Here is a 27,095-nt window from a genome sequence, read left to right on the forward strand (position 1 = left end):
CGCTTTTGGCTGTATTTTTTCGCTTTGGAAATTAAGGGGGGGCGCACCGGGCGCAACTACAGGCAGTTACTGGCAGCAACATAAGGGGAATGGCATAACGATTGAATACGAGCGAGCGAAGCGAGTGAGCTTTAAAATTTTGACTTTTTACAGTCCCAAAACTGTCGTTTGTAGCTATATTTTTTGCTTTGGAAATTAAGGGGGGGGGGGGGGGGCACCGGGCACAACTGCTGGCAATTACTGGCAGCATGCAACATCAGGGCCCTGTTGCATAAAACCCTTACCGCTGGACTTACTGCTCCTTTCTAGCGGTAAGTCTTCAAATTAGCGGTAAATTTTATAATCCTTGATGCTGATTGGCTGTGACACCTAATTTTGAAGGTAGTTACCATTGAAATTCAACGGTAAGTTTTATGCAACGGGCCCCAGGAGAATGGCATAACGATTAAGTGAAAGCGAGCGAGTTTGAAAATTTTGACATTTTACAGTCCCCAAATTGTCGTTTGTGGCTGTATTTTTTCGCTTTGGAAATCCAGGGGGGGGGGGGGGACACACCGGGCGTAACTGCCGGCAATTACTGGCAGTAACATCAGGAGAATGGCATAACGATTAAATGCGAGCGAGCGAAGCGAGTGAGCTTGAAAATTTTGATATTTTACAGTCCCCAAAACTGTCCTTTGTGGCTGTATTTTTTCGCTTTGGAAATTAAGGGGGCGCACCGGGCGAAAATTGCTGGCAGTTACTGGCAGCAGCATCAGGAGGATGGCATAATTATTAAAATGCGAGCGAGCGAAGCGAGCGAGCTTCAAAATTTTGACATTTTACAGTCCCCAAATTGCCGCTTGTAGCCATATTTTTCGCTTTGGAAATTAAGGGGGGCGCACCGGGCGAAAACTGCTGGCAATTACTAGCTGCAACATCAGGAGAATGGCACAATGATTAAATGCGAGCGAGCGAAGCGAGCGAGCTTCAAAATTTTGACATTTTACAGTCCCAAAACTGCCGTTTGTAGCTATATTTTTCGCTTTGGAAATTAAGGGGGGGGGCGTATCGGGCGAAAACTGCTTGGTAATTACTAGCTGCAACATCAGGAGAATGGCATAATGATTAAATGCGAGCGAGCGAAGCGAGCGAGCTTCAAAATTTTGACATTTTACAGTCCAAAAACTGCCGTTTGTAGCTATATTTTTCGCTTTGGAAATTAAGGGGCCGGGGCGCACCTGGCGCAACTGCTGCCATTCACTGGCAGCAGCATCAGGAGAATGGCATAGCGATTAAATGCGAGCGAGCGGAGCGAGCGAGCTTTAAAATTTTGACATTTTACACTCAAAACACTGCCGTTTGTGGCTATATTTTTCGCTTTTGTTTGTCCCACTTTTATAGGGGAACCATCCCCCCCCCCCCATCGACGCCTCTGCATATGAGGGTGCTTTTGTTAAGTGAAAGATCTGCTGCACACTCTTTGATAAATTAGGGAAATATACGTCAATCTCAAAAGTGTACAAAGTCTATCGAAAGGGATCCTGTATAGCGGAGCTTTTGCATGTTTATGATTTCAATACAACGATCTGGTGCATAGTTCTGGCGATATTTGGACAATTTTCCATTAAGAAAGTTCGAGATTTGTCCTCATCTCGGGAATTGCTTGAGGGATAAATGATTTGTCTGCCTAAACACTTCCGTAGGGGTGCGGCTCCTTGTTAGATTTAGATTGCGAACAGCTTCGACACTCAACTTTTAATCGAAGCCACCTAAAATAAGTCTTAAATACTTAAAATATTTTAAGTCGTAAGAAAGATTTAAAATTTAAGTCCTAGAAATTAAGAGAGAAGGTAGAATTGAAATGGGTCGATAATTACTAAAAACTTGAGAGTCACCTTTTTTAAAAACAGGAATCACTTTGGCTATTTTCAACTTATCAGGTACAATACCGTTAGAAAAAGACAAATTCAAAACATAAATTAATGGTTCAATTATTGCATCAATTACCCCTTTAACTACTTCACCATCAACATCATCAAATCCTGAACTTTTCCCGGATCTTATTTCTGCACATATATCCAGGATTTCCTTTTTTGTTACAGGTTTCAAAAACAAACTTTCATTTATGGGTGTATTCATATATTCAGAGAAAGCATATTCATTTTCAGAAAAATTCTCATTCATTTTCAAACAATAGCAGTAACCAATATCAACAAAATATTCATTAAAATTATTTGCTATAATATCAGGGTCGTATATAATATTATCATCTATCTTAAATGAATTACATAAAATTTGCTTACTCTGTTTACGTCCAAGTACATCATTTATTAACGACCATGTCTTTTTAAAGTTATTCTTTACATATGAAAACTTTTTATGATAATAAGATCTTTTCGCTCGACGTAAACACGAGTTCAATTCATTACGACATTTTTGATACATTACTTTGTTTTTTTCAGACGGATTATTCATATATCGCTTAAAAAGCTTATTTTTCTTTCGTGTATCTTTCAAAATAGCAAATGTAACCCATGGTTTCTTTATAATACATTTCCGTTTACTTTTTTTCACCTTAGGAATACATTTGTCATACTCCGCACAGAAAAATTCAAGAAAAACATTATATGCATCATTTGCATCACTTTCACTGTATACAAATGACCAATCAATCGATTGTAAAATATTATTAAATTTCAAAATATTACTTGGGTTGATCTCTCGAAATGTGAACAAGTTTACTTTTTCAGTGTCTTTACCATGTGAGGGATATATAATGCTATAAATTGGAAAATGATCTGTCATATCAGTCAAAAAAATTCCAGAATGAATAGATTTATTTACAACATTTGTCATTATATTATCTATAAGAGAAGCAGAGTTTCCTTGAATACGGGTAGGCTTATCTACTAATGGATACACACCGGCTGAAAACAACAAATTAACAAAATCACTTACATAAGAAATATTATACACATTGAGTATGTTGATATTGAAATCTCCCATAATAAATACAGATTTATCTTTAATAAATTCATGATTTAAAAATGTTTCAAAATAAGCAATAAATGATTGCACATTACATTTCGGCTGACGGTACAAAACTTGAACAATATTATGCTTACAAATTCCAGATAATAATTCAATACAAAGAGATTCAAGCCCTTCACATTCTTGCATTGGTTTACAGACTCTGTATTTCAAATCTTATGCACACTTTTACTGAATTTTGTTTGTTTTTTCACAAACACGCACGCAAATACAAAAAGATCTTGAACAGTTCAGGGGATGAGGGAGGGCAACTGACGGGGTAATCCCCTAGCAGTTGACGGGGTAATACCGTAGCAATTCTCCTTTTCCATCTCTCATATCTTCCTTATGCCATTATCTGGACATCCTATACAATTGGTCTATAGGTGGCGCTGTTTATCCTGTCGGTCTCGTGGGCCTCCTTTGCTTAGTGTCGGTCTCGTGACCCTCTTTTGCCTAGTGTCAGTCTCGTGGGCTTTGTTTGCGTACTGTCGGTCTCGTGAGCCTCTTGTGCGTAGTGTTGAACTCATGGGCAGTATAACTCGTGAGCTTATTTTACATGATGTCGAACTAGTGGGCTGTATAACTAGTGGGCTGTATGACTTGTGAGCTGTATGACTCGTGAGCTGTATGACTTGTGAGCTGTATGACTCGTGGGTGTCGGTCTCGTGACGTGCACCCGTTTTTCCAGGGTAGCTGTCCAGACCCCTTGCGCCATCTTATCAAATTGAGAAAACGAAGTGAATATTGGACCAGAATGAAATGCATTGCATATGCTTTGTCCAGAAGTAAATTCCCGCGCACACACATCCATACACACACACACACACACATACACACACACACAAGAAACAAGCGCACACTCCCACGCACAAACAGTCTTAGTCCCATAATATTCCATTTGATATAAACATGCAATTCAAACTAAAATCATAATGGCTTGGCGAGAGTTCAGTGCATTAATATCACAATTTATTCTCCCAAACGACCCAACTAATCTGCCGAGCACCTTAATGTGCTATGTGGTGTGTGTGTGAGTGTAAATTTCCTCCTGACAAACGCATGTGCAATACATTTCATGAGATACATTCAATTTGTTGTATCATGCACTTGAATACGTTGGCGCAAGTCTTTTTTTAAGTCTGGCAAACAATGCCTCTTGGTCAACCAAGCGTGAACAAATACCACACAAAAATGACCAATAATGATTAGAGATAGAACAGTCTTTCAATCCATAATCGTTCATGGCTGGCTTTTTCGAATAAATTGTCATTTTCTGAGTGTAAACTTCTTCTTTAACCCTAACCCTAACCCATCCTGCTTCCCTCATTGCGAAAGCAGCTTTGTGAAGAACGATAAAAAGAAAAAAAAAATGAGGATTTTAAAAAAAATGTAATTAACATGAAAAGTGAACATTCCATTGACCTGTTACTGACATATATGTGTTAACTAGGGCAATATCATTCCCCTTGCTCTCTTAAAGAGGTACGTAAGTTTTAAGTGCTGTTTCATTTTCGGAAAGTGAAAATATGTTGAATTTTACCAATTTTATTTCCCTCATATTGATGTTCATAAATAGAGAAGTGTATAAATGTACTTATCTTCCGATTACGGCATCATTTAAGATGGTAAGAATCCAAGGCATTACATCGACATTGAGAAATAGCAGCTGGTCCTTTAAACGAATCCCATGACGATATCTTTGGCTAAGTTTATGTTGGCATGGAAACGAGTCAAGGCAACACATGACCTGCGCTCGTACATGTGACGTGTTTGGAAGGCCAGGTATCATAAAATAAAAAAGATGTTGTGTTCCGTGCCAGACTTTGCTTGGCATACTTCCCAGCTTTATATCTAAAAACAGTCCCTCGCACGCAAGGCACTATACAATCTACATGCCACGTTGACTGTACTATGATGTACATATCGTCTGCAAAACAGAGGAGTAGGCCTACTGTTGAGTAAGACTTCAATGGAATGACGCAGAGCACGAGGCCTTTGTGCTGATAAGAATCATCATTGTTTCAACATCTAAGACGTGAAAGTTGAACAGCCCGCCCTGCACGAGCAAATTATTCCCACTGCGAAACACGGCCAGACTCGACACGTCAATCTCCTAGCTGACACGGAATTCTTTCTTTACTTTTATAAGTTGTAGAGTGTGGAAACTATTATACTTTCTGATTTGAATGAAACTTCCGTAAATGGCCGACACGTTTCACTTTTCTTAGTCGTGCCTAAACAGACAAGGAAGAATTGTGAAGTGGCATCTCCATACGACCGAGTCATCACCCTATCGTTTAACGGACTAGACAGAAAGATCCGACCAAAGGTGTGAACGTGTCGACACTATCTTCGTTTTATCTCAACACTTGCTGTCTTGTAATCACTATACATGTATATATAGTGAAATCATTTCTGCTATATACGAATTCATTTATTGGGATCTCTTGATTTTTTATGTCACTTGTGCACTGTACGAAATGACGCAATGAATCACAATGAAATAGGTTAATTTATACAGCCAGCGAGTGCTGAAGCGGCAAGTTTCTGATGTCACTGGATCGATTGAAGTTGTGATATTGCTGCTGTGGTATACTATCCACGATCTGTTGTGTTCAACGCGACGAGTTTTCGATAGTTCCCAGAGCAGATTCATCTCAAGATTTCTGCAAAGATATATCTTGCAACACTCTTGTTTATCATGCTGGATCCACATAAGATTTGAAATCTTTTACCTCCGCTAGATGACGTAACAATGGCGAGCTGTAACGGCGACCTTTTAACACAGAGCAAGGAGAGTGAATGGGATGACAATTCGGTTTTGCAAGAAGAAGAGATCAAGACAGCGAAAATTTGTATCAGGAAAACTCGTTCTAAGAGACAGAAACCTAGGCGAGTCGTTGGGGCCGTAGGGAAATCTGTTCTCATCGTCTTTCTCGTTTTCCTGGTGGCAGCCGTTAGTCTCTTCTTTCTCCTGCTTCCTGCCATAGTGAGGTCATCTACCGATCACGATGCGTTTTCATGGGTCATCGTCGTTGCAATCGGAGGAGGAATCGTCATTGTCGGTATTGGCATGGGATGCTTCGTGCATAGAATGAGAAATAGAAGAAAACGAAAACTACGACTTGCCTTCTCCCGGAAGGATGAGAGACTTATCATAAAGACTGGGAGAGAAAACACTATGTCTGTCGAGGAAAAATAATGGATACTCTTTACACTCTTTGTTGTACATTCTATGTTTAAGATTGATATCATTTATTGTTATTTATGATATTCATTGTCATCAATTTATGCAAGAAAAAAATAATCGTATAATGAAAAAATATTTGTGTAACTTATTTGTTCGAGAGTTATGTCCCACAAGCAACAATGTCAATCCTTGACGATACTGAGCAGTAATTAACTCTTATTCAAAACTGGAAAAGATTAAGCCGCAGCGCAATTTAGAGTTTCCATCATTGTCCATAGTTCCCGGCTCTCCTAATGTACTTATGTCACATCAGAGTCATCAATTTCCTCTGTTCCCAGCAAAATGACCTCTTTGCTACACAAAACACACATTGCAAAGCTGTGCACTGTCTGCGTCCTTGTGACCAAGCGGAGCAACGGAAATGACCCGTTGCTTTAATTTGCTAACTGCGGTTGTCTACCTTAGCCGCGTTAACGAAGTTAGGAACCCCTGTAAACGTTTTCTTGTTCGTATTGAGTGTGAAATACGGAGAAAAGAAGACTGTTTGGACTGCAAGACGATACGCGGAACATTTTTTTTTTGTCAAAAAGTATATCCAGATGTACATCTTCGTACACAAATTTGGAGGTCTGGACATGTACATGTATTTATATACGACATGAAGAGCCATACAGTTTACTTCGAGGACTAAATCCAGAGTTCGAAAATGCATGTTCGACAAGTTAACAATTAGGGTTGTATAATTACTAAATTATACTAAACTATACTAAATTATACTAAACTATACTACATAAACTAAACTGTAATATAGATGTAATAGCCGGGTTTCAACACATGTATCAAGAAAAAAAAAACTGGAGTAGGCTTCACATGTTTGTGTCTGTCTATTTGACATGTATTCATTAATTGCGTTGTATTGTTAAGGGTGCTTTTGTGTTTTGTTGCGTGTTTATGATATGTTTGTACAGGAGCAGTTGTACCTTCGCATTAATTTCTCGCGTGTAGGACACATAAGATGGAAACAAAAACATTTTAGTGTCAGTTCTTTTTTGTGCTGCTCTTCAAATCATCACCTTAATATAACACCATTCATTCTTTCACATAGGGTGTCTATTATGTGTAGTAACAATGCCCACGATTTACTATAAGAAACCATTAAAAAGTATCCCTTTAGGGTTTCTTGATTGATTTATGTTCGTCTAGCAGTAATGTATTTTAAACTTTTTTGCGATGTGATGAATGCAATGACGTTTTGGTAAATAGTTCAGTATAAGCATACTCTCTCTTTATTGGGGCTGAAGTGTATCTGACGTTCTTCCTTTGAACACTTATTCACACATTTCGCAACCGTCTGATGATTTCAAACCCATTAATTTGTCGGTTGATATTCTTTATTGGAAAAACTGTTTGTGAGGCGCCCTTAATAGTGTATCGGTGAATGACATGATCTGTATTTACGCTTTGATTCGACCTGATCTATTGTTTGGTCTGACTGGATCTATTGTTCAACAAGAAATGTTCTATTGTTTGACGATACAAAGAAATCCGTCATATCTCTGGAATGTGCGTATACCATACTACTGTATTATAGTAGCCACATCATCTGTCTTGTCAGAAGTTTCTCATTCTCTCGATTAGTCTGTCTACACAATTCAGATTTGATGATTTCATTTATGTGTCATGTTACATACTCTAATCCAGTGTTATATTTTTGTTTTTATTTCCTCACTGTAGTCAGAAGAAGCACACTTGCTGTTTAAGTAATATTTTTATCCATGCATAAAAATCATTAACTAATAACAGCAAAGAAATTCTTCCCAACATGTTTCTCTTACTATAAGTTACGTCGTTGCGTGATAATCAAATCTTTGTTGCAACATACACAACAAAATACATCTCATCCTCACAAACATAGACATGCACATAACAAGCGAACGGAAAAAAAAAAACTTAGCTACAGAAAAGCATATGCGGATCAAAGAGATGCATGCATATGTTTATTAATCATTGCAAATTATGAAAGACAAACTGAGTAATGTTTCAAACGTAATATACAATGTACAATAAAACGAAGGGATCCACAAGGTCGCCACCTTGTCTCCAGGCCAATAAGATACCCACGATAATAAGTACAATAGCACGACCATATTTTCTTTGGTCGAGCGAAGAAGAACTCGCATTCCCCGTTTAGGGCGCCTTCTTTGCCATTTTTTTTCTTCTTCTTTGTCTATTTTAACTGTGTGTCATATGTATTTATTACAGAGTACAATATATAATAATTATGTTCTTATGCTATAATGATATTTTACCTGTATCACTACTTGGGTATTTCAAATCAAACAAATATAATCATAATTATGGCACAAGAAATTGTGCAATTTGCCTCTGATTCGTACATCCTCTTACAAAAAGTCAATATTTTTTCAAGGCCCGCAAATCTGGAATTCTATACACTCTGATGTGAAATGTAAGAAGACAGTAAAAAGTTTTAAGAAAGCTTTCAAGCGTATTTTAATTGAAAAGTAATCGGGAATCACTCAATATCATTCTGAATTAACAGTAGAGTAGCATGGCAGGGGTGGGTTTGTATAAATGGCGTCTTGTGTATTGTTAATGTGCTTATGTATGTTTTGTTTGTGTATGTGTGTATGTATGTGAATGTGCGCGCGTGTGCCGACTTTTTTTTGTCAGTAATACTGGTTATATTAGTTTGTAGAAAGAAGAGACAATACACTATATTTACTATCCCGGGGTTAGTTTTAAATAAGGCCCAGCGCCTTCTCATTAACCCCTTCACTTGATAACTGTGGTTGTTTGTTTGCTTGTTTGTTTTGTCACTTTTTCATGTTAGACTTGTCATACTATTGTCATATTCTTATGTATGCATGTTTTATTAAGTGAAAATAAATGAAATGAATGAATGAATGAATGAAAAAAAGAACAGCTTGGAGCACGGAACATACAGCCAGTAAAATGTTCAGCATATCACAACTGTCATACACATAAAATGGGAAGAGATTCCACTTCAGTGCGTGCAAATTTCCAGCAGTTCCAAGAAGGCCGCGGGGGGGGGGGGGGAACGGAATTGTCCCAACCTAAAAAACCGCGCCTGATTATATTTTATGATAATACACAATGTAATATGTTAGGAAGTGTCTGTGCGGCACCTCTGCTCTATTTTCCGCATTCATCCATTCGCGCAAAACATGTCAGTTTACCTTTTACACAATCACAAGGCTATTACTAGTTTGTTTTTCCTGCACATTCACGTTCCCCATAACCTTCTCAATCACTTTCTTAACCCAGATGAGACACTAATGGAAATTTGAAAGAGTTTTCGGGGTAGTACAGTGTATAAAAACTGTCATAATTTATGAAGGACATCTGTTTAAGAAGGGAAATCTACAAGGCAGCAGCAGAATTCACTTTTAGCAAGAAAAAGTTTTCCTCACTGACGACAAACGGCCCTCCAATTTTAGGGAATTCAGCGGGGACTCAGTGTTGGCCACGACCACGCGCCAAATAGTTTGGGTGCCTGATGCTGAATCTTCTTTTACCCAGTGTTCTTCATAGTTTTACCCTACTCCGAAGGTGCTTAATTCGAGTCTGGATGATGCAACTCTTGCATCTGTGACGATTTTTGAGATGTTCAAAATGGCAGCCAAAATGGTTACCAAAAATCTTGAATACATGTATATTAAAACTCTCAGGGATGCAAGACTTGAATCAACCAAATTCGGATTCAGCACCTTCAAAACGGGGTAAAACCACACACACACACACACACACACACACACACACACACACACACAAGATCAAACATTGGGTGGATGGTAAAACAAGGATATGCCAAAAATCTGACTTTGGCACCCAGACTAAACTTGCCATTGTCCTATAGGTCCAGGGGCATGAAGACAACGGTTCGAGACGTCAATTTATGACACATATTAGATCACATGAACAGAAGTCACTTATTGGCTGCATCCAACCTTGTGAAGTCCCAGAGAACATCAGCCCCTTGGCAACATTTGTAGCCCCAAATGTTTACTACTACAGTGCATTTGCATATGACCACGTATTGAGAAAGCATCAATCTATTTCATGTATTGGAATCATTTAAGACCAGTTAAAAACGATTCAGTTACAACTCATGCGACCCAACAAGACTGGTACAGTACAAATTCTGTTGCTAGTCATATAGTTTTCACCAAAATGCTATGAACATCTAAGTTGAGTTGGGGTGCAGAGATTCTACCTAACCTGTTGAGGAAATGGCACAACCAGAAGATAAATTATCAAAGCCCATGCACTTAAAATGGCAAGGTGCCTAAATCCATGAGATTTCGATCAGATGCTGTCACCCTGCATTAATCATTCTTCTGATGCATGTGAGAAGGGCTGTATAGTATGGTAGTGTCACCCATCTGCATAAGCAAAATGAAGAGAAAGTTCATATATGAGCTAGCAAGAGTAGCACTACAGCAGGAGGTGTCCATCCCTAGAATGCAGTCGACAACAGCAATTCAGTGAGGGAAGGTCATATGATTAAGCAAGAACATTTACCCATAGACATCCGAGACACAGACAAAGGCACAAATCAGTTAAAAATGATCCAAATAGTCGAGGACTTGTTCTTCAATCTCTAGAATAATAAAGGTCATCAAACCAAATGAACATTAAAGTGGGGACCCTCAAAGACAACCCTTCATTAAGGAATTGAAGGCTATCCAATCATAATAATTTTTTAAAAGAATCTGAGGGACAGATTTGCAAGGTAATTTGGCAGAAGAATGTCTGATCACACAATCAGGAATTTCATCCGAACACCCTGCTTGCAGGCTCAAGAAGACCAATACTGACTCCTTTTCACTGATATGCCCATATCCAGTGGTGTAGTGAACACTTGTGATAGAACCAAGAGATGTGACAATCTGTTCTCTTTTCTGGTGTCAAGGTTCTGTCTCAGGAAGCTTGATACAGGATCAAGTTTTGGCGTCATCTTGGCATAAGGTTTGCAATTTGTTGGATCAACAGAGTGAGAGTATTTGGAGGGGAGGCCCTATAGGATGGTATCACAGCAAAGAGCAAAGTGTCGCTTATTGTCACTGATGGCCACACGATGGTCCAACAACGCAGAGATATTAAAAGTCATCTAGCCAGTGGCACTTCTGTATTTGCCCCTGACCTTGGACCAAATGGTGAACTCTTTCCTGCACAGCTATAACAACAATCATTAATGGGTACCAGCACAATGAGGGCATTTAGAGAATGGAATGGCGAGTAAACACGCCTGACCTCAACCCAATCAAACACTAGTATAGGATCAATCAACTTGGCTGGTCTTTCAGAGAGAGAGAGAGAGAGAGTGACTAACCATACATAAGCACACCTGCTGCTGATCCTTGTTAAATCAGGGAAGTGGAAAGAGTCCATCTCCCTGGCTAAATAGTGGAACGCCACCCTACAGCTTTTCATGGCAAGACTGGTGCAAAACATGAGGTGTCAGGTTGTGGTTGCTGCATTCTGGTACTACCTTTATAGTCTGGTAGGAAAGGGGGGTCCCCATGCACCCCCCGAACACATTTTTTTAACTTACTTTTTTGTAACCCTTAGGGTGTCTAGTTAATGAATTTTTTTGTTCCCAAGAAAAAATCGTGTCCCATGGGGGTCATTGGCGGCCATCTTGGCAGCCATCTTGGATTTTCAGGGAAAATCATTATTTTCTATAACTTTTGAACTACACAGCATAAAATCAGAAATAAAGCATTTTTTTCAGGGTAAATGTGACACGAGGAATCGATTGCAATGGTTATTTACATGATTAAAGCAAGTTTGAAACAAGAAAAGCCTAAAAATATGCAAATTTCCGTGTCATTTTCGCCGAAAAATACCCAAGTAGTTTAACTTTTCAATCACACAACATACAGGGACAAATAAAACAGTACTCCAGAGTTAATACGGCACGAGGAATCGTTTGAGATAGTTATTTACATGATTAAATCAAGTTACATACAAGAAAAGTCCAAAAATGCGAGGAAAACCAGTGTCGTTTACTCTAGAAATATTCCGAAGTAGGACATATACATATACATGACAATCTCATACTTCCTAAGAGTAAACTAACTACTCTTTCTTAACACGGTCTGGCAGGAACGGGGTTGGGGGGTCCCATGCACCCTCCTTTTTGTATCCCTTAGGGTGTCTATTTGATTTTTTTTTTGTTTCCAAGTGAAAATCGTGTCACATGGGGGGTCATTGGCAGCCATCTTGGATTTGCGAAGAATAGCATTAATTTCTATAACTTTTGAACTTTCCAACATACAAGGACATAAAAATAATATCTCCAGGGTAAATTTGGCATGAGGAATCGATTGAGATGGTTATTTACATGATTAAAACAAGTATGATACATGAAAAATCCAAAATGCGAAAAAAAAACCAATGTCGTTGTAACTCTGGAAATTGCCCAAATAGTGCATATACATACATGACAATTATATACCTCATATGATTGACTAACCACTAAAGTCTTGATAGTCTTGTAGGAATGGGGGATCCCCATGCACCCCTCAGGGTGTCTATTTTATTTTTTTTTTGTTTCCAAGTAAACATGGGGGGGGGGTCATTGGCGGCCATTTTTGATTTGAGAGGAAAGTCAGTAAATTCTGTAACTTTTGAACTTTACAACATACAGAGATGAATATTACATTTCTTCAGGGTAACTGTGTCATGAGAAATCGATTGAGATGGTTATTTATATGATTAAAGCAAGTTTGATACAAGAAAGGCCAAAATACGAAAAATTTGGTGTCATTACACTGTAGACTACCCCAAATCCGTATACATACATGACAGACTACCTCAAAAAAAAAATGACTTAGCACTTTGTCTTTAGATCATAGCTCAAATATGGTGTTTTGTATATTAAAAAAAAAAGATGCAACATGCAACTCTAAGCATTTTGACGCCTCACTTGTTGAAATCAAATGAAAAATGTAAGCACGATGGCAATTCATATGCAGATACCCCTGAAATAGCAGATCAAAAGAGGTGAACATACAAATTTTGATCACAACATGTGAAAGTGACTAATCAACAAAATTCAAATCTAAAATATAATTGAACACTTTTTGTGTGCATTTTTTATTTCATTTAATTTTGTATTTGAAGAGTTTGAGTAAGGGTACTTTTAGAAAGGAAATCACTGTGCCAAAATGCTCTGTCGGTTTCACAAATTTAGGTGCCAGATTGTTATCATTAAAACTTATTTAAGATTAAGTTGAAAATGGTTCATTCAAACGTATTTGTTTAAAGCCTTCCTGTCTGAAAAAAAACATATGAATTTTACTCGACAGCCAGAAATCCACTCTATATGTATATATATATATATATATATATATATATATATATATATATATATATATCAGTTGTCAATCAGTTGCAATATATATACATATATATATATATATATATATATATATATATATGTATATATATTTGCCGTTTTGGTTTTTACATATCAAGTATGGAATTAACGCATATCGAAAAAAGTAAGACAATATAATATGAAATTTTCATCATCATCATTCTCATCCTGTGCAATCATACAAACCACAGATGCGGTAAGCGATATGTTAGCTTCTGGCTTTACACTTCTGTAATTTCCAGTCATCACCAATACGATCATTGTAATCAATATCTGGCTCCTCCTCTTCATCCTCCTCAGTCTACGCAGTAACTTTCTGAAGCAAGTCAATGAGGGAAAGGGAAGGATAGGGCCACTTGGCCACACCGGATCCATGATACCGAAGGCTGTCTTCTGCCACCTTTGTCCAGGATAAACGAGGTAGCGCAGCAGAAGATTTGCTAGTCAGATCGCTTGAAGATGGCAAGGTGGTACCCGTCGTTCACACATTGAAAGTGTGAAATAAGGTTGCCTCTGCCAGGTGGGAGCAAGGAGAAATCCACCTTGGATTTGGTCATCAGTTGCTCGCCCTGTCCCACCATCTGTTTCAGCATGATGCTGCGAACGCCATTATAATAGACTTCTCCCGGGCCTTGCTATACATTTTATGCATGTGAATGCTTCAATGTCATCTGTCACCTCTGGCTCCACAGACCACCCATCACCAAGATTTGTGAGGAAAAAACACTCAACTTGGCATATTGTAAAGTCGTATTCTAAGATTTCAGTAGTCTTTAATATGATATAATACTGAGCAACTTATTAGATTTCAGTGAAATACTTCTGAAATCATCATATCAAACAACTCTCACCTGAATGCTATGTGGGTGGCTTTGTAGATTCTTTAGGAGTCCAACTTTTCCCAACCCATGAAGGCACTTTAATTGTTACATCTTCCCCGGTGAAAACATTTATACATGTACAGTCCAAGTATTTTGGTACAGTAATGAGCTCCCGTTGATTCTATATGCAAGTTAATTGACATTCACAACCCGGCAATACGTGACCGTCCGTTTATTAAGAAAGATACTACATTGTAGAATGGATTAAGCATGGACCAAGGGGATCAAGAAAATGTGTGTCTGTATTCTTCGCCAAAGCTACCTTGTATCCAAGCTTAGCAGCGCACTTGAGGTAGAGCACGACCCTGGTGTCCGTCTCCTTATACTGGTTAGACAGTCACTCATGGATATTGCACCATTGTCTCCTGGAACATGACATTGTGTAAACAAAAGGAATGTATAACAGAAATCACATTCTCTGAAGCTTGTGATTCCTGTTACATTCTTTTTGTTCATCCAATCATCCCAGGGGACAAAAAGCTCTGTCCATGAGCTGCTGTCCAACCAGGAGAAGGACACCAGGGTAGCGCCCTACCTCGCAGTATTCCACTATTAAGCTTGGGTGCAAAGCAGCTGTGGTAAGGAAACCAGACACAGGCATTTTCTTGATCTTCTTGCACCATGCTTACTCCGTCACCCTCACTATCTTTCTTGATAAATGGACTGTCGAGCATTGCCAGATTGTGAATGTCATTGGACTGGCATACAGAATCAAAGGGAGCTGGCTACTGTACCACAATATACTTGAACTACATGTGTTTACAGGGGAAGATGTAACAAGTGCCTTCAAGAGTAGGGGCAAAGTCGAACCCCTAACGAATCTACAAAGCCACCCCATTGTAACACACAGCATTCAGGTGAGAGTAGGATATGACATTATGATTTCTGCAATATTTTACTGAAATGTGGTAAATTGTTCAATATTACATTATAATGAACACTGCTGAAATCTTAGAACATGACTTTAAAATGTGCCAATGTTTTTATCCCCCACTTAAATCTTGGTGATGGGTGGTCTGTAGAGCCAATAAGAGGTGACAGAAGACATTGGAGCATTCACATGCCTAATGTATGACCAAGGAGGTATGGCTTCTCTCATATAAACTTCCTTGGTATGACCATAAGAGCTGGAGAAGTCTATTTACAGCAGCATCATCCAAAGTAAATGATGGGAGAGGGCGAACAAATGACGACAAACTCCAATGTGGATTTCTTCATGCTCCCACCTTGCAGAGACAACTTTATCCCACACAATAAATGTGTGACCCTTTGCCTTGCCATCTAAAAGAGATCTGACCAACCAATCTTCTGATGCTCTATGACCACTTTGAACCTGGGCAAGGATAGCAGAAGATAGCCTTTGTTATGATGGAGCCAGTGTGGTCAAGTGGCCCTTTCTTTCCGACCGACCTCATTGACTTGTTTCAGAAAATTACTGAGGAGATGAGGGAGGATGAAGAAGAGGAGCCAGACATTGATTACAATGATCGTTTTGATGATGACCAGAAATTAAAAGCTGATATATCGCATAACCGCTTCTGTGGTTTGTACAGTTACACAGGATGAGAATTCAGAATACTTTTAGGAAAGCGAAGTCATATTGTGTTTCTTTATTTGTTCAATATACGTTAATTCCGTACTTCATGGAAAGCATATACACATGTCACAGATGTTAAAATAATAGATGATGACTGGCGGCAGAGGGAACATACCCAATATTCCATCCGAAGGGTTTGAAATGCTATTGAGGGAGGTTATAAGTGTGGTGTGGTCCTAGGCCTTAATTCTGTCATTTGTTACGTGAAAATGTTTTCCCATGGAAGAACATTACAAGAACGAATGTACCTCCATCACGTGACTGTGTTCAGCCAATCACTAATCGGTATTTGACTAACCCATTTAAAATATAATTTTGTCTGCTGAAAGTAGCTTGAATATTGTGTCTTGTATCAGACAACTTTTCACCGAATTCGAAAGAAAACTTAATTCCAATCAATGTGAACTTGAATTGAATGTATACAGGATGTAAGCACAAAAGCGATTCATATGCAAATATTTCTAAATTGAAGTAGCAGCAATCCACATTGATTTACAGTCCCTATTCACAGGGTAGATTTTCGGCTGTCAAATGAAAATTTTCTCTTTGTTTTCGGACAATAAGCTTTCAACAAATACATTCGAATCAATTGCTTTTTTAACCTGAGTATAAATTAAAAATATTTTGGCATCTAAATTTTTGAAATCGGCTCAAGATTTTGGCACAGTGATTGTTTCCTTGAAAAAAATCCCAACTCAAACTCGTTTTCATGTCATTTATTCATTCATTCATTCATTTCATTCATTTATTTTTCATTTCCAACAAAAACATATAAATATATTACAGGAATTGAATACAGTACATAAATTCCACCATAATACAAAATAAAGGATAAGTTTACAGAAAAATTGTAAGTATACGAAAATGTTGGAAATGGGGAGGAATGCTAAAAAGCTCGGTTTGTAGGATACATTCCCCCCACACGTAATGCAAGAAATTATATGATCGATTGACTGATATACATTGAAAATGGATGAAACAGAGAAAAACCTATAATTATGTCAAGACAGTTGAAGAGGTCTACTTATATGCCGTTGATGTTTTAACGCATGTAATTAAACGCTATCATGTGTCATGAATCTTTCAAAATAATGGCCTCCTACGTTCACTTCCCTTCACACATGCATGCATGTTCACATGTATGCTTTATTTTCATTTCCAATCAATATACACAGGTAATACACAATGAAACGAAATTGAACTCGCACAAAGAATGTTAAATTACAGTTCAAGTTTTATCTTTGTCCATTAGTCGCTTTCACGTGTTGTGATCAACATCATTATCACGTGTCATCTCCTTTTAAGGGTAGTTGCATATGAATTACCATAGTGCTTAAATTCTTATTCGATTTTACCAAGTGAGTGGATAACAATGCTTGAAATTAATTTTCTCTTCAGATTTTATTTAATGTTTTTGACACAAAACAAAAAAGGCCTATTTGGGCAATGATCAAAAGACAAAGTTGTTAGTCACTTTGTGAGGTAGTGATCGGTGTAACCGATATAAATTTTTTCATATTTTGGACTTTTCTTGTATGAGACGTTTTTTAAATCATGAAAATAACCATCTCGCTCGATTCCTCATGTCACATTTACCCTGAAGAAATGTTTTATTATTCCTTGTATGTTGGAAAGTTCAAAAGTTATAGAAATTAATGATTTTCCTTGGAAATTCAAGATGGCCGCCAATAACTCCCATGTGACACGATTTTTACTTGAAACAAAAAAAAAATCATCAAATAGACACCCTAAGGGATAAAAAAAGGAGGGTGCATTCCCATGCACCCCCCTCCCCCATTTCTACCGGACTGTTAAGAAAAAGTGGTTAGTCACTCTTTGGTGGTATGAGATTTTCATGTACATGTATATATGGACTACTTGGGAATATTTCTAGAGTAAACGACACTGGTTTTCCTCGCATTTTTGGACTTTTCTTGTATGTAACTTGATTTAATCATGTAAATAACTATCTCAAACGATTCCTCATACCGTATTAACTCTGGAGTACTGTTTTGTTTTTCCCTGCATGTTTTGTAATTGAAAAGTTAAACTATTTGGGTATTTTTCGGTGAAAATGACACCGAAATTTGCATGCTTTTAGGCTTTTCTTGTTTCAAACTTGCTTTAATCATGTAAATAACCATTGCAATCGATTCCTCGTGTCAAGTTTATACCCTGAAAAATGCTTCATTTCTAATTTTATGCTGTGTACTTCAAAAGTTATGGAAAATAATGATTTTCCCTGAAAATCCAAGATGGCTGCTAAGATGGCCGCCAATGACCCCCATGGGACACGATTTTTTCTTGGGAACAAAAAAATTCATTAACTAGACACCCTAAGGGTTACAAAAAAACAAGTTAAAAAAATGTGTTCGGGGGGTGCATGGGGACCCCCCATTCCTACCAGACTATTAATAGTGAGATCTAGCAGCACAGTATTTATCAAAAGTACATTAAAAGAAAAGAACTACATCAACTGCACAATTTGGTATATAATTATGTGTGTGTGTGTGTGTGTGTGTGTGTGTGTGTGTGTGTTTGTGCATTCATTGTATCAGCATCAGTTTGGTCTGAGTGGTTTGTATGTTTCTACCATCTGTTATTGAGTATTTCAGATGACACCTGAAAAGCTAAAAATTCCCACTCAAAAATAATTACTACATTGTAGTAATGAAAAATACAAGCTTATCCTCCACAAGCCAGAGGCTGAACCCTGTTTTATCATCCACCCAATATTTAGTGATGATTTCTCTCTATTTAATGGGTGCCGAATCTGAATCTGGATGATGCAACTCTGGCATCCTGGTCAATGAGGGTTTTGAGATATTCAAGGTGGCTGCCAAAATGGCAGCTAAAACCTGAAATTCCTATATATTCATTTATAAATTGTGACAAATGGGACACCAAACTGAAGGTTTTGACTTAATTCAAGGGTTCTGAATCCGAATTTGAATGATGCAACATTTGATCCTTGAGGAATTTGAGATAGTCAAGATGGCTGCCAAAACTTGAAATTGCCATGTATTTCCCTCTAAATGGTGAAAAATTTGAAAAGTTCATGGTTTTTCAATCTATTTTGTGGTGCTGAATCTGAATCTAGATGAGACAACACTGCAAACTGAGGGATCTAAGATATCCAAAATGGCCATTAAAAATTGAAATTCAAAAAATAAAAATCCTTTATTAAGAAAAGCGAAAAATCAAGAATATATCCATGGTTTTACCCTATTTTGAGGGTGATGAATATGAGATGAAACTCTTGCGTAGTTGACGGTTTTGAGATATTCAAGATGGCCACCAAAATGGCCATCAAAAATCTTGAATACCTTGGGGATGCAATAGTCACATCATCCAGAATCAATTTAGCATCATCAAAGCATCAAACAACATTGGGCAGATGGCAAAACAAGGTTAGGCCCAAAACCTGACTTTGGCACAAAGATTCAGTACATGAGGACACATTTCAACTTCAGAATATAAACCTTATCAACAAACTAAGCACCTTCAACTTTAAATGAAAACTCAATATTATCCAGATTTCACCCACATATTATAAAGAAGATGAGAATACACCATGTGTCAACTTTCATGCATCACCACAGCAACATCAACATCATAAAAACTCAAATCATCTTCATATGACAATACACTATTGAAAACAATAAATTTTGCAACATTCCATTTTGACCGAACTGCATATTCAATACAAATGACACATCAATGTAAAAAGGATTCATCATAGTTTATATTGATACAACATTTACATATGAAAAGGCAATAAGAGATACATGACCCCTACAAATTGATTTTCTTGAGGGGTTTATAACTGAATCAGTTTTCTTCTTACTGGCAATTCCATAATCTATGTCTCCTTGATGCTCACTGTTAAACCAAACTACATTGTATAGTTACAACACAAAGCATGAATTAACCTCATACAGTAATGATGTATGACGTTACCTGCATGGTTGTCTGAACAATTACTGCTCCAACAATCAGCTCATGAGGAAAATAAAGTCTTAGTCATATAACAGGATACCTCTGTAGAATTTAATCAATTCCTGTCATATGAATTGAGGTCACACTTGCCTGCTGCTTCTTTCAGTACAACTCAGTAGATTGCAAGTTTTATTGTGTACTAGCATTATATCCACCAAAAGCACTTCAAAAAGGCCTTGGACATGTTTAATTCAAGGAAGCTTTAGTTGAGAGTGTTCTTAGGCAAAAAAAAACAACAACAACAAAACAACAACAAATTAAGGGTTTTAACATTTGGTGTTTTCTGTATTCTGTACTAAATTCCCTCTTTTAGTATTTGTACAAGATGTCATCCTTTTATGTCCATAGTTAGATGTGATCTTTTCATGGAACCATGTAAAAGTAATTAATATTTGATACCACTTTGATACCTGCCTTTGAAACTTTCTTATATTTCTCGTATAAGGAACCAAATTTTCTTCCAGCTGCAATGATTTATTCTTCCAAAACATTGTTCTTCAAGTCTTGAAACAACACTTTTTAGCAGTCAACAATATTCGATAGAAATTTCATAACCAATACAAAGTCTATAATATTTCAGAGGGACTGCTCAAGAAAGTTTGGACGACCATGATCTAGAGCTGTGAGCTGATTTTTACTGGCTGCACATTGCCTCACTGACCAAAGCCACTGTAAACGTTATCATCACGCAATTGTAGCAAGAGTCTGCGCACTAAGTAAGCGCTCATGTACCCGGAAAGAGACACCTATTGGTTGGCTCACCATGCATCCAGTAAAATTTAGTGTGCATCCAGTAATTAATGGATGCATGGTTTACATCTATGGCAAGCAAAAAAGCAAATGCATTCAAGTAAACTTGCCATCAGGTTTCATGAGCAAACAATGAATTTCTGACTAAAAAAAACAAAAAACAAAATCTCCCCATTCTGTAATACAAATTCTGGGTGCACGTCTTTTTGTGCATCAGCAGCAAGAATAATGTACATGCACATGTACAAGTACATGCAGTAAATATGGAATTAAGTGTACACCGACTCAACCTTGCCATTAAACATTGCATAGTTACCTTTATGTGCACAATTCTTACTGATGCACTCAGGTCCTTCAATGTAGGCATCACTTGTACGTATAATAGCAAGTTGCCCAAACTTATGGCTTACATGAAGGACTGAAAATATTCTTCTACATTTTCATGAAATTTATGATCAACATAAAACGTCGTGGGCTTCAGTCTACAAAGCTATGTGACACACATAATGACCATGGATCCACTTTTGAGATGAGTAATCTTGAACATTGAGGTATTTCCTGAATAATGACTCAATAGACACCTGAAATAAGATGGTCATTTACTTTTGGGCTTTAAATGAGAAATGTCTACACAATATTATCTTGTCACAGCTAAAGTCTGATACATCATATTGAAATAAAAGTCTTATTTCAAAGACCTCTGATAGTATTAAATTACCCAGTAGGCCTACTCTCATACTTCATCTTAACCCGTTGAGGACGGACTGATTTTGCTACAACACGCATTTCCCGTAGACCCTTGCCCGAGTATACTCGGGACTCATCCTCAACGGGTTAATCCTGCCTGCAACGTTCCACAAGATGGGAAAAAGTCTCTTCATTAAGAATGAATCAAAGCTTCATATTGCAGACAAAATGATGTCCACAGATACAGTAGATTTTATCTTTTCTCAAACCATTCCTCACGGAACCATCCAACCTGACCTTGTCTTCTCTGTAGTGGGCAGGATAAAGCAAAAGAAGAAAGATCTCTATCATGGGATGATATTGACTGGTCATTCTCGATGGACAGTCCAATCAGCAGTAGTGGTCAAATCTGTGGCTGGACCCAACATGGCTGTAGCAGCTGTCCTTTGACCTGGCTTCAAATACCTGGAATGAAAAAATATGTGATAAGGAGTCAGTCAAGCTACTGCCATGGCACTCAGTGACATCATAATATGTTAGCTGAAACAGACACTAGCTCAGTTTATCTAAAAATACAGGTATAAAAGTACTTTATTAAAAACCAAGTTACTGTGAAAATGACTACACACATGTAACTGTAGATGGATGTCACTGAAAAGGTATCAAGATATAGATTTCCATGTCAGTTAAATGTATTGCGATTGTAAGGTCGTATCTGCACAGTGACATATGACTTTAAGATCAGTGTATAGCAATCCACATTCAATCATTAAGCCAAAGTGAGTACTACACATTTGAATTTGAATAACAATTTCAACTATGCTTAATGAGGGTAACCCTGTTTGTCTGAAATAACCTTATCAAGAGACAAATACTAATCACATGCACACAGCTTAATGAACACCTTTCAATTTTGAAAGTAATCATCTACTCTTTAACAAAATACTTGGTCTTTCTCATAGATTCTAAAGACAGGTGTGATATCGGGATGTGATAACTCTGATACGTACAATGTACATTGTTAGACATTGTGTATAAACATATCTAACTGAATTTTAATTAAATCACTTTTTTCGAACCATTACAAAGATTCAATTTTCCTTTCATTGTACTTATTAGTCTTAGTTTCAGTCTATTGTTAAAAAGAAACTCTTAATGCATATCCTTGACCACTTCCTTTCATAATTAGTGGAATTTATTCATTGACCATTGACATTGTGACTAAAATTCTCCACAAATACCCTTTGTATAATCAACTGCATAATGACATTATTACAGGTATTTCTTTGGATATCATGGTTGAAATAACGAACTATGCACAACCAGACCAGGTAATGGAAAAGAGCTGTTTCTTTCCTAGTGAAATGGTGCATACAGAAAAATAAGACCCCATCTCACAACATTACAGATTTGGAGTGATGCTCATTAGTAAGGAAAGAGAGAATCTCTTGGTCTTCACTCACTTCTCAGCAACGTGTATGAGGTCCTCCTTGGAGACGAGGAAAAGTCTGTCTCGGTTTGTTTGTCTCATGTCATCTGTGACACCAGACAAGAAGAGGGACACACCCTTATCTGATGGAGACACAGGACTATCCACCTGTCACAATGACAATAAACTCACTTTAGCTTTCCATCCTATCACTAGGAATCCTGCACTACAAATTTACATCAATCAGCAAAATTTAAGGAATCAACATGTCACATCCAGGTTGCACAATGAAATGAGAACTCACAAAAATAGCTGTGATCACAAAACAAAAAACACAATTTGTGGAGTTAACTATTCAATTTTTATTGTAAACACAACTGCTTAAGAAGGCATAGAGCTTAGAGTACGTAAATGTACAATATGATGAAAGAACATCGAATAACGGACAAGGGGTAGCAGGAATCAAAAGCTGTGAGGATCAGGTAGCCAACTCCAGGACAAATTGCACGTGTAATATCAAAGCAACGTGTAAATGGCAATGAATGAGAGCATTAATCCATCCAAACTGGGTATATGAATTACCAGTCTTTGCGGCCTTTAATTCCACATAGTTTGCTAGGATTAAACATTTCTGATTTCCTAGCTCCTAAAAAAAAAACCTGTCAATATTCATGAGAAAAGGAATGTGTGATCATGCAAAGGTTAAAAAAAAAAAGTTTTCATGATAGATACACAAGATTAAACCACCTGCTGGTCATCTACAATGTAAGGATGGCAGTCTCAGATAGTGGCTGGAAAGCTATAAAGTTTTCTCAGAGCATGATGAACACAGAGGAATGCACTAATATATTGGAAACCCTTTCTACTTAAAGATAATCGCTGTACATTAACCTTTTTTTGGACCAAGATGGAAGAGATATCTGGTAAGTGAGCTTCCTTCTACCTGCTGGTGGCATTAGAAAAAAATTGGTGTTGTAAGTATACTGTGAAGATAAATGTTTGGGGTCATTGGTAAAAGCAAGATTTCATTCTTCTCATAAAACTCACAATGCAATTGGAACAGATTGTAGAAGTAAAACAGTGGGTGAGAAATAAAGAAAGAAGGAGATAAAGAAACAACAGACAGAGAGAGAAAGAAAGAAAGAAGTGACAGAGAGAAAAAGATGGGAAGACGAGGTAAGGGTGTCAGATCAGCTGCAGGATACTTACCACAGAGAAGACTGACAGTTTGGCTTCATCAATATCTTGCTGAGTGAAGTTACCATCCATCGCCCACTGTGCTGAAGACTCAAAGGCTGCTAGAGTTTCTACAGTATTTGGATCTCTGCAATTAAGTAAGGAGATACAGCTTTGTGTATTAAAAGCAGGAATACCTATGTAAGCTTTCTCCTTTTAGTACATCTCACTACCTGGAATGCATTCTGTGTCTCTATATTGGTCAAGATTCTCCTGTCTTATCTTTCTACTTTCTTCATTCACATCTTTATCCCACTGCTATTTTTCAGCCCTTCCAACTCACATATTTCTTTCAATTTCATGTCTGTTTTCAACTGTTTCTACCATTTTAAACAGCAATGACAGACAATATCACTGTTTAGAATTTCCTGGGACAATTTCTTTTGGTCACAATGAAGGTGAACATTTTTATAATACATAAATCAGAATCCTTTGATATTCCCCTAAAATAATCAATCAGGCAGTTACAAGGTTATCTACTTGCAATCTCTATGAGATACAATATTTCAGATTTACTGCTTTTGTAATACACTTTAGATTGATAATATTGATAGTAGCCCTGATTTCCAAAGGCACAGTTTCATTTGTGAAATGACTCTCAAACCTAGTGAATATCAATCCTACTCACTCTCATACTACACTAAAATTTGTGTCTGACTTCAAAACAAAATGATCCCTCGAAACGAGTTAAACACACATCTCATTTTTTTCCAATGCATCAGATTTATTAGACCACTGTTTCCATGGAGGATTTAGTCTTACCAAACTGCCTCCTAGTGACTCTAAACCCTGACTCCTAAGGTAACTGACTCCTGATGGTAAAATAAATCACAATACCTCTGACTCAAACCTTCAATGAGTCTTTATACCACTGACTTCTATCACAGAGATTTCAAAGCCCCAAACCTATGATCCCCAACGTACCATTCAGTGACAATGTGTGACATCCATCTCACCTGTAAGAGTAGAATTTGAAAGCTCCCTCCGTTCCCATGGATGCTCCTCCACCATATGCCCCACCTTTTTCCCTTCAATGTGAGATAAGGGTTGAAAGGTTATCTACAGTAAGTCTTGGAAGTAATATATTTTCACTACAGTGAAAATTATACTCAAACCTGCAGTTAGTGCTAATGATGTTCTTTGCTAGGATTAGATACTCCTGGCTCTAAAGATAGATGTGGACAAGAATAAAAAATATTCTGATAAAAGTCACAAGGAATAATAAAAATGATATTGACAATAATCATAATAATAATAATAATTATAATAATAATAATAACAATAATAACAATAATAACAACAACAAAATTTATACAAGGGCAGATCCAAGAGTGCATCCAAGGAATTCCTTAAAGGAGAGGCGCCTTTACAAAATTAATGGGGGGGGGGGGTGCAAGCATCCAATTTTTTTTCTTTTATTTTCTTCTTTTTTTGCGCACACCCAGTGCACTCCCTCCTGGATACCCCACTGATAATACAGTTCTTATATAGCACATATCACCACCATACTGTCTCTATGTGCTTTCAGGGAGAGAATTGAAAAGAAAGTGGTATTTGCCTGGAAAACTGAGATGATTACAACACCACTGATAACAACATGACAACCTGTATCTTTTCCCAAAACGGATCTGAAGATCTCTACTCAGTGCAGGGAAAAAATGCTACATAGCTAGTATATGATTGGGAACAAAGTTCTTGAGCTTGATTAAACTATTCAATATTCCTAGCTTAAAATTGAGTTTGTCAGTTTCAAAATGAGAAAACAGTATCCTTACATTTGTCTTGACACTGTGGTTCTGGATAAAACTGATGAAGATAAATGACTCTCTCATATCTCATTCACACCGTACACATTAGACTGTGAAGACGCAATCTCTTGTAACATATCATCTTGCCTCAGACACTCATTTCACAACATTAAAATTTTACATTCGAACAAGAAATAATAATAATATTGTACTGCATACTGCACAAGCATGTAAAATTTCAATTTCTTTTTTGTTTACCTGATTTCTCTGTGTAGAAATTTGGCAGACATCAACCTCGCAAGAACCCTCAATCTGTTAAAAAACGACAAAGCATGATTAATGAACTTTATTTTCACATGTATTTTATCTTGCTTTATTTTGATCATCTTAAAGTCTTCATTCTAAATGAAATCTTGTATTTCCCATCAAACTTGGTGTGGCTAGAAGAAGTTTGACACATGTTACATCTACAACTGCACAACTTAAGACCATTCTACCTAAAATTCTTTACTAATTGCAGTAAAAGGTCCCCAAAACTTATTGGGAAAGAGAAGCCTTTTTACAAATGTAGTTGTTCAAAACTTTTTTTTTTTCAATTACCTCTATAGCCCTAGTCCAATCCTTGAATAGAGTTGTGCAGTGTGCATATGAACTGCATCCTCAAATTTATTTTTCCTGACTGACAATTTAAAAATCTGAGATCATTGTCAATGGTACATTATAACACAAACAGCTGAATGGAACACCTCGCACTGAATTGGTGTGTAAAACACCCCCTGTTACTATGTGATGTACTCTTTACTTAGAAGAGAACATTCTTTACCCAGCTTTAAAACTCTTTAATTGTGAGGTGTAATTCATACAATTTCTAGTGCCAAATTAATATAACAAACATATTAAACAGTGTGGCTCACTCAGGTCACATGAAACATAAACTCTAAAACTTACTTTGGGAAGTCTGGATGTGTGAATGGTACACCACAAACAGCATGGCTCATGTAATTGACAGGGAAAGGAAGTTCATAGTGTGTCTTCTCTTCTGATGGTGAGAATGTATCAACCTGCAGAGAGACATAAAATTGTTGAATTTTTGATCAATTATTAATAGATATGTATATAAAAACAAGTCATTCTCTT

General features: G+C 37.3%; 1 protein-coding gene across 1 annotated transcript in view; it reads right to left on the reverse strand.

Annotated features, from left to right (window-relative positions):
- Nucleotides 1–21,380: 21,380 nt before the first annotated feature.
- Nucleotides 21,381–27,095, reverse strand: part of LOC139721166 (presequence protease, mitochondrial-like) — a 31,023-nt gene continuing 25,308 nt past the window's right edge. Inside the window, exons 21-26 of the mRNA XM_071632498.1 lie at nucleotides 26,907–27,019; nucleotides 26,217–26,270; nucleotides 25,167–25,238; nucleotides 24,184–24,298; nucleotides 23,009–23,142; nucleotides 21,381–22,010 (exon numbers count right to left, since the gene is read on the reverse strand). Coding sequence (XP_071488599.1) covers nucleotides 21,914–22,010; nucleotides 23,009–23,142; nucleotides 24,184–24,298; nucleotides 25,167–25,238; nucleotides 26,217–26,270; nucleotides 26,907–27,019 — 585 coding nt within the window. The 3' untranslated portion in view covers nucleotides 21,381–21,913. The remainder of the gene's footprint in view (nucleotides 22,011–23,008; nucleotides 23,143–24,183; nucleotides 24,299–25,166; nucleotides 25,239–26,216; nucleotides 26,271–26,906; nucleotides 27,020–27,095) is intronic.

The sequence above is a fragment of the Diadema antillarum genome, unplaced genomic scaffold, assembly GCF_040938485.1.
Source record: "Diadema antillarum isolate AM-2024a unplaced genomic scaffold, OU_Dant_1.0 scf00000013, whole genome shotgun sequence".
Taxonomy (NCBI): Eukaryota; Metazoa; Echinodermata; class Echinoidea; order Diadematoida; family Diadematidae; genus Diadema; species Diadema antillarum.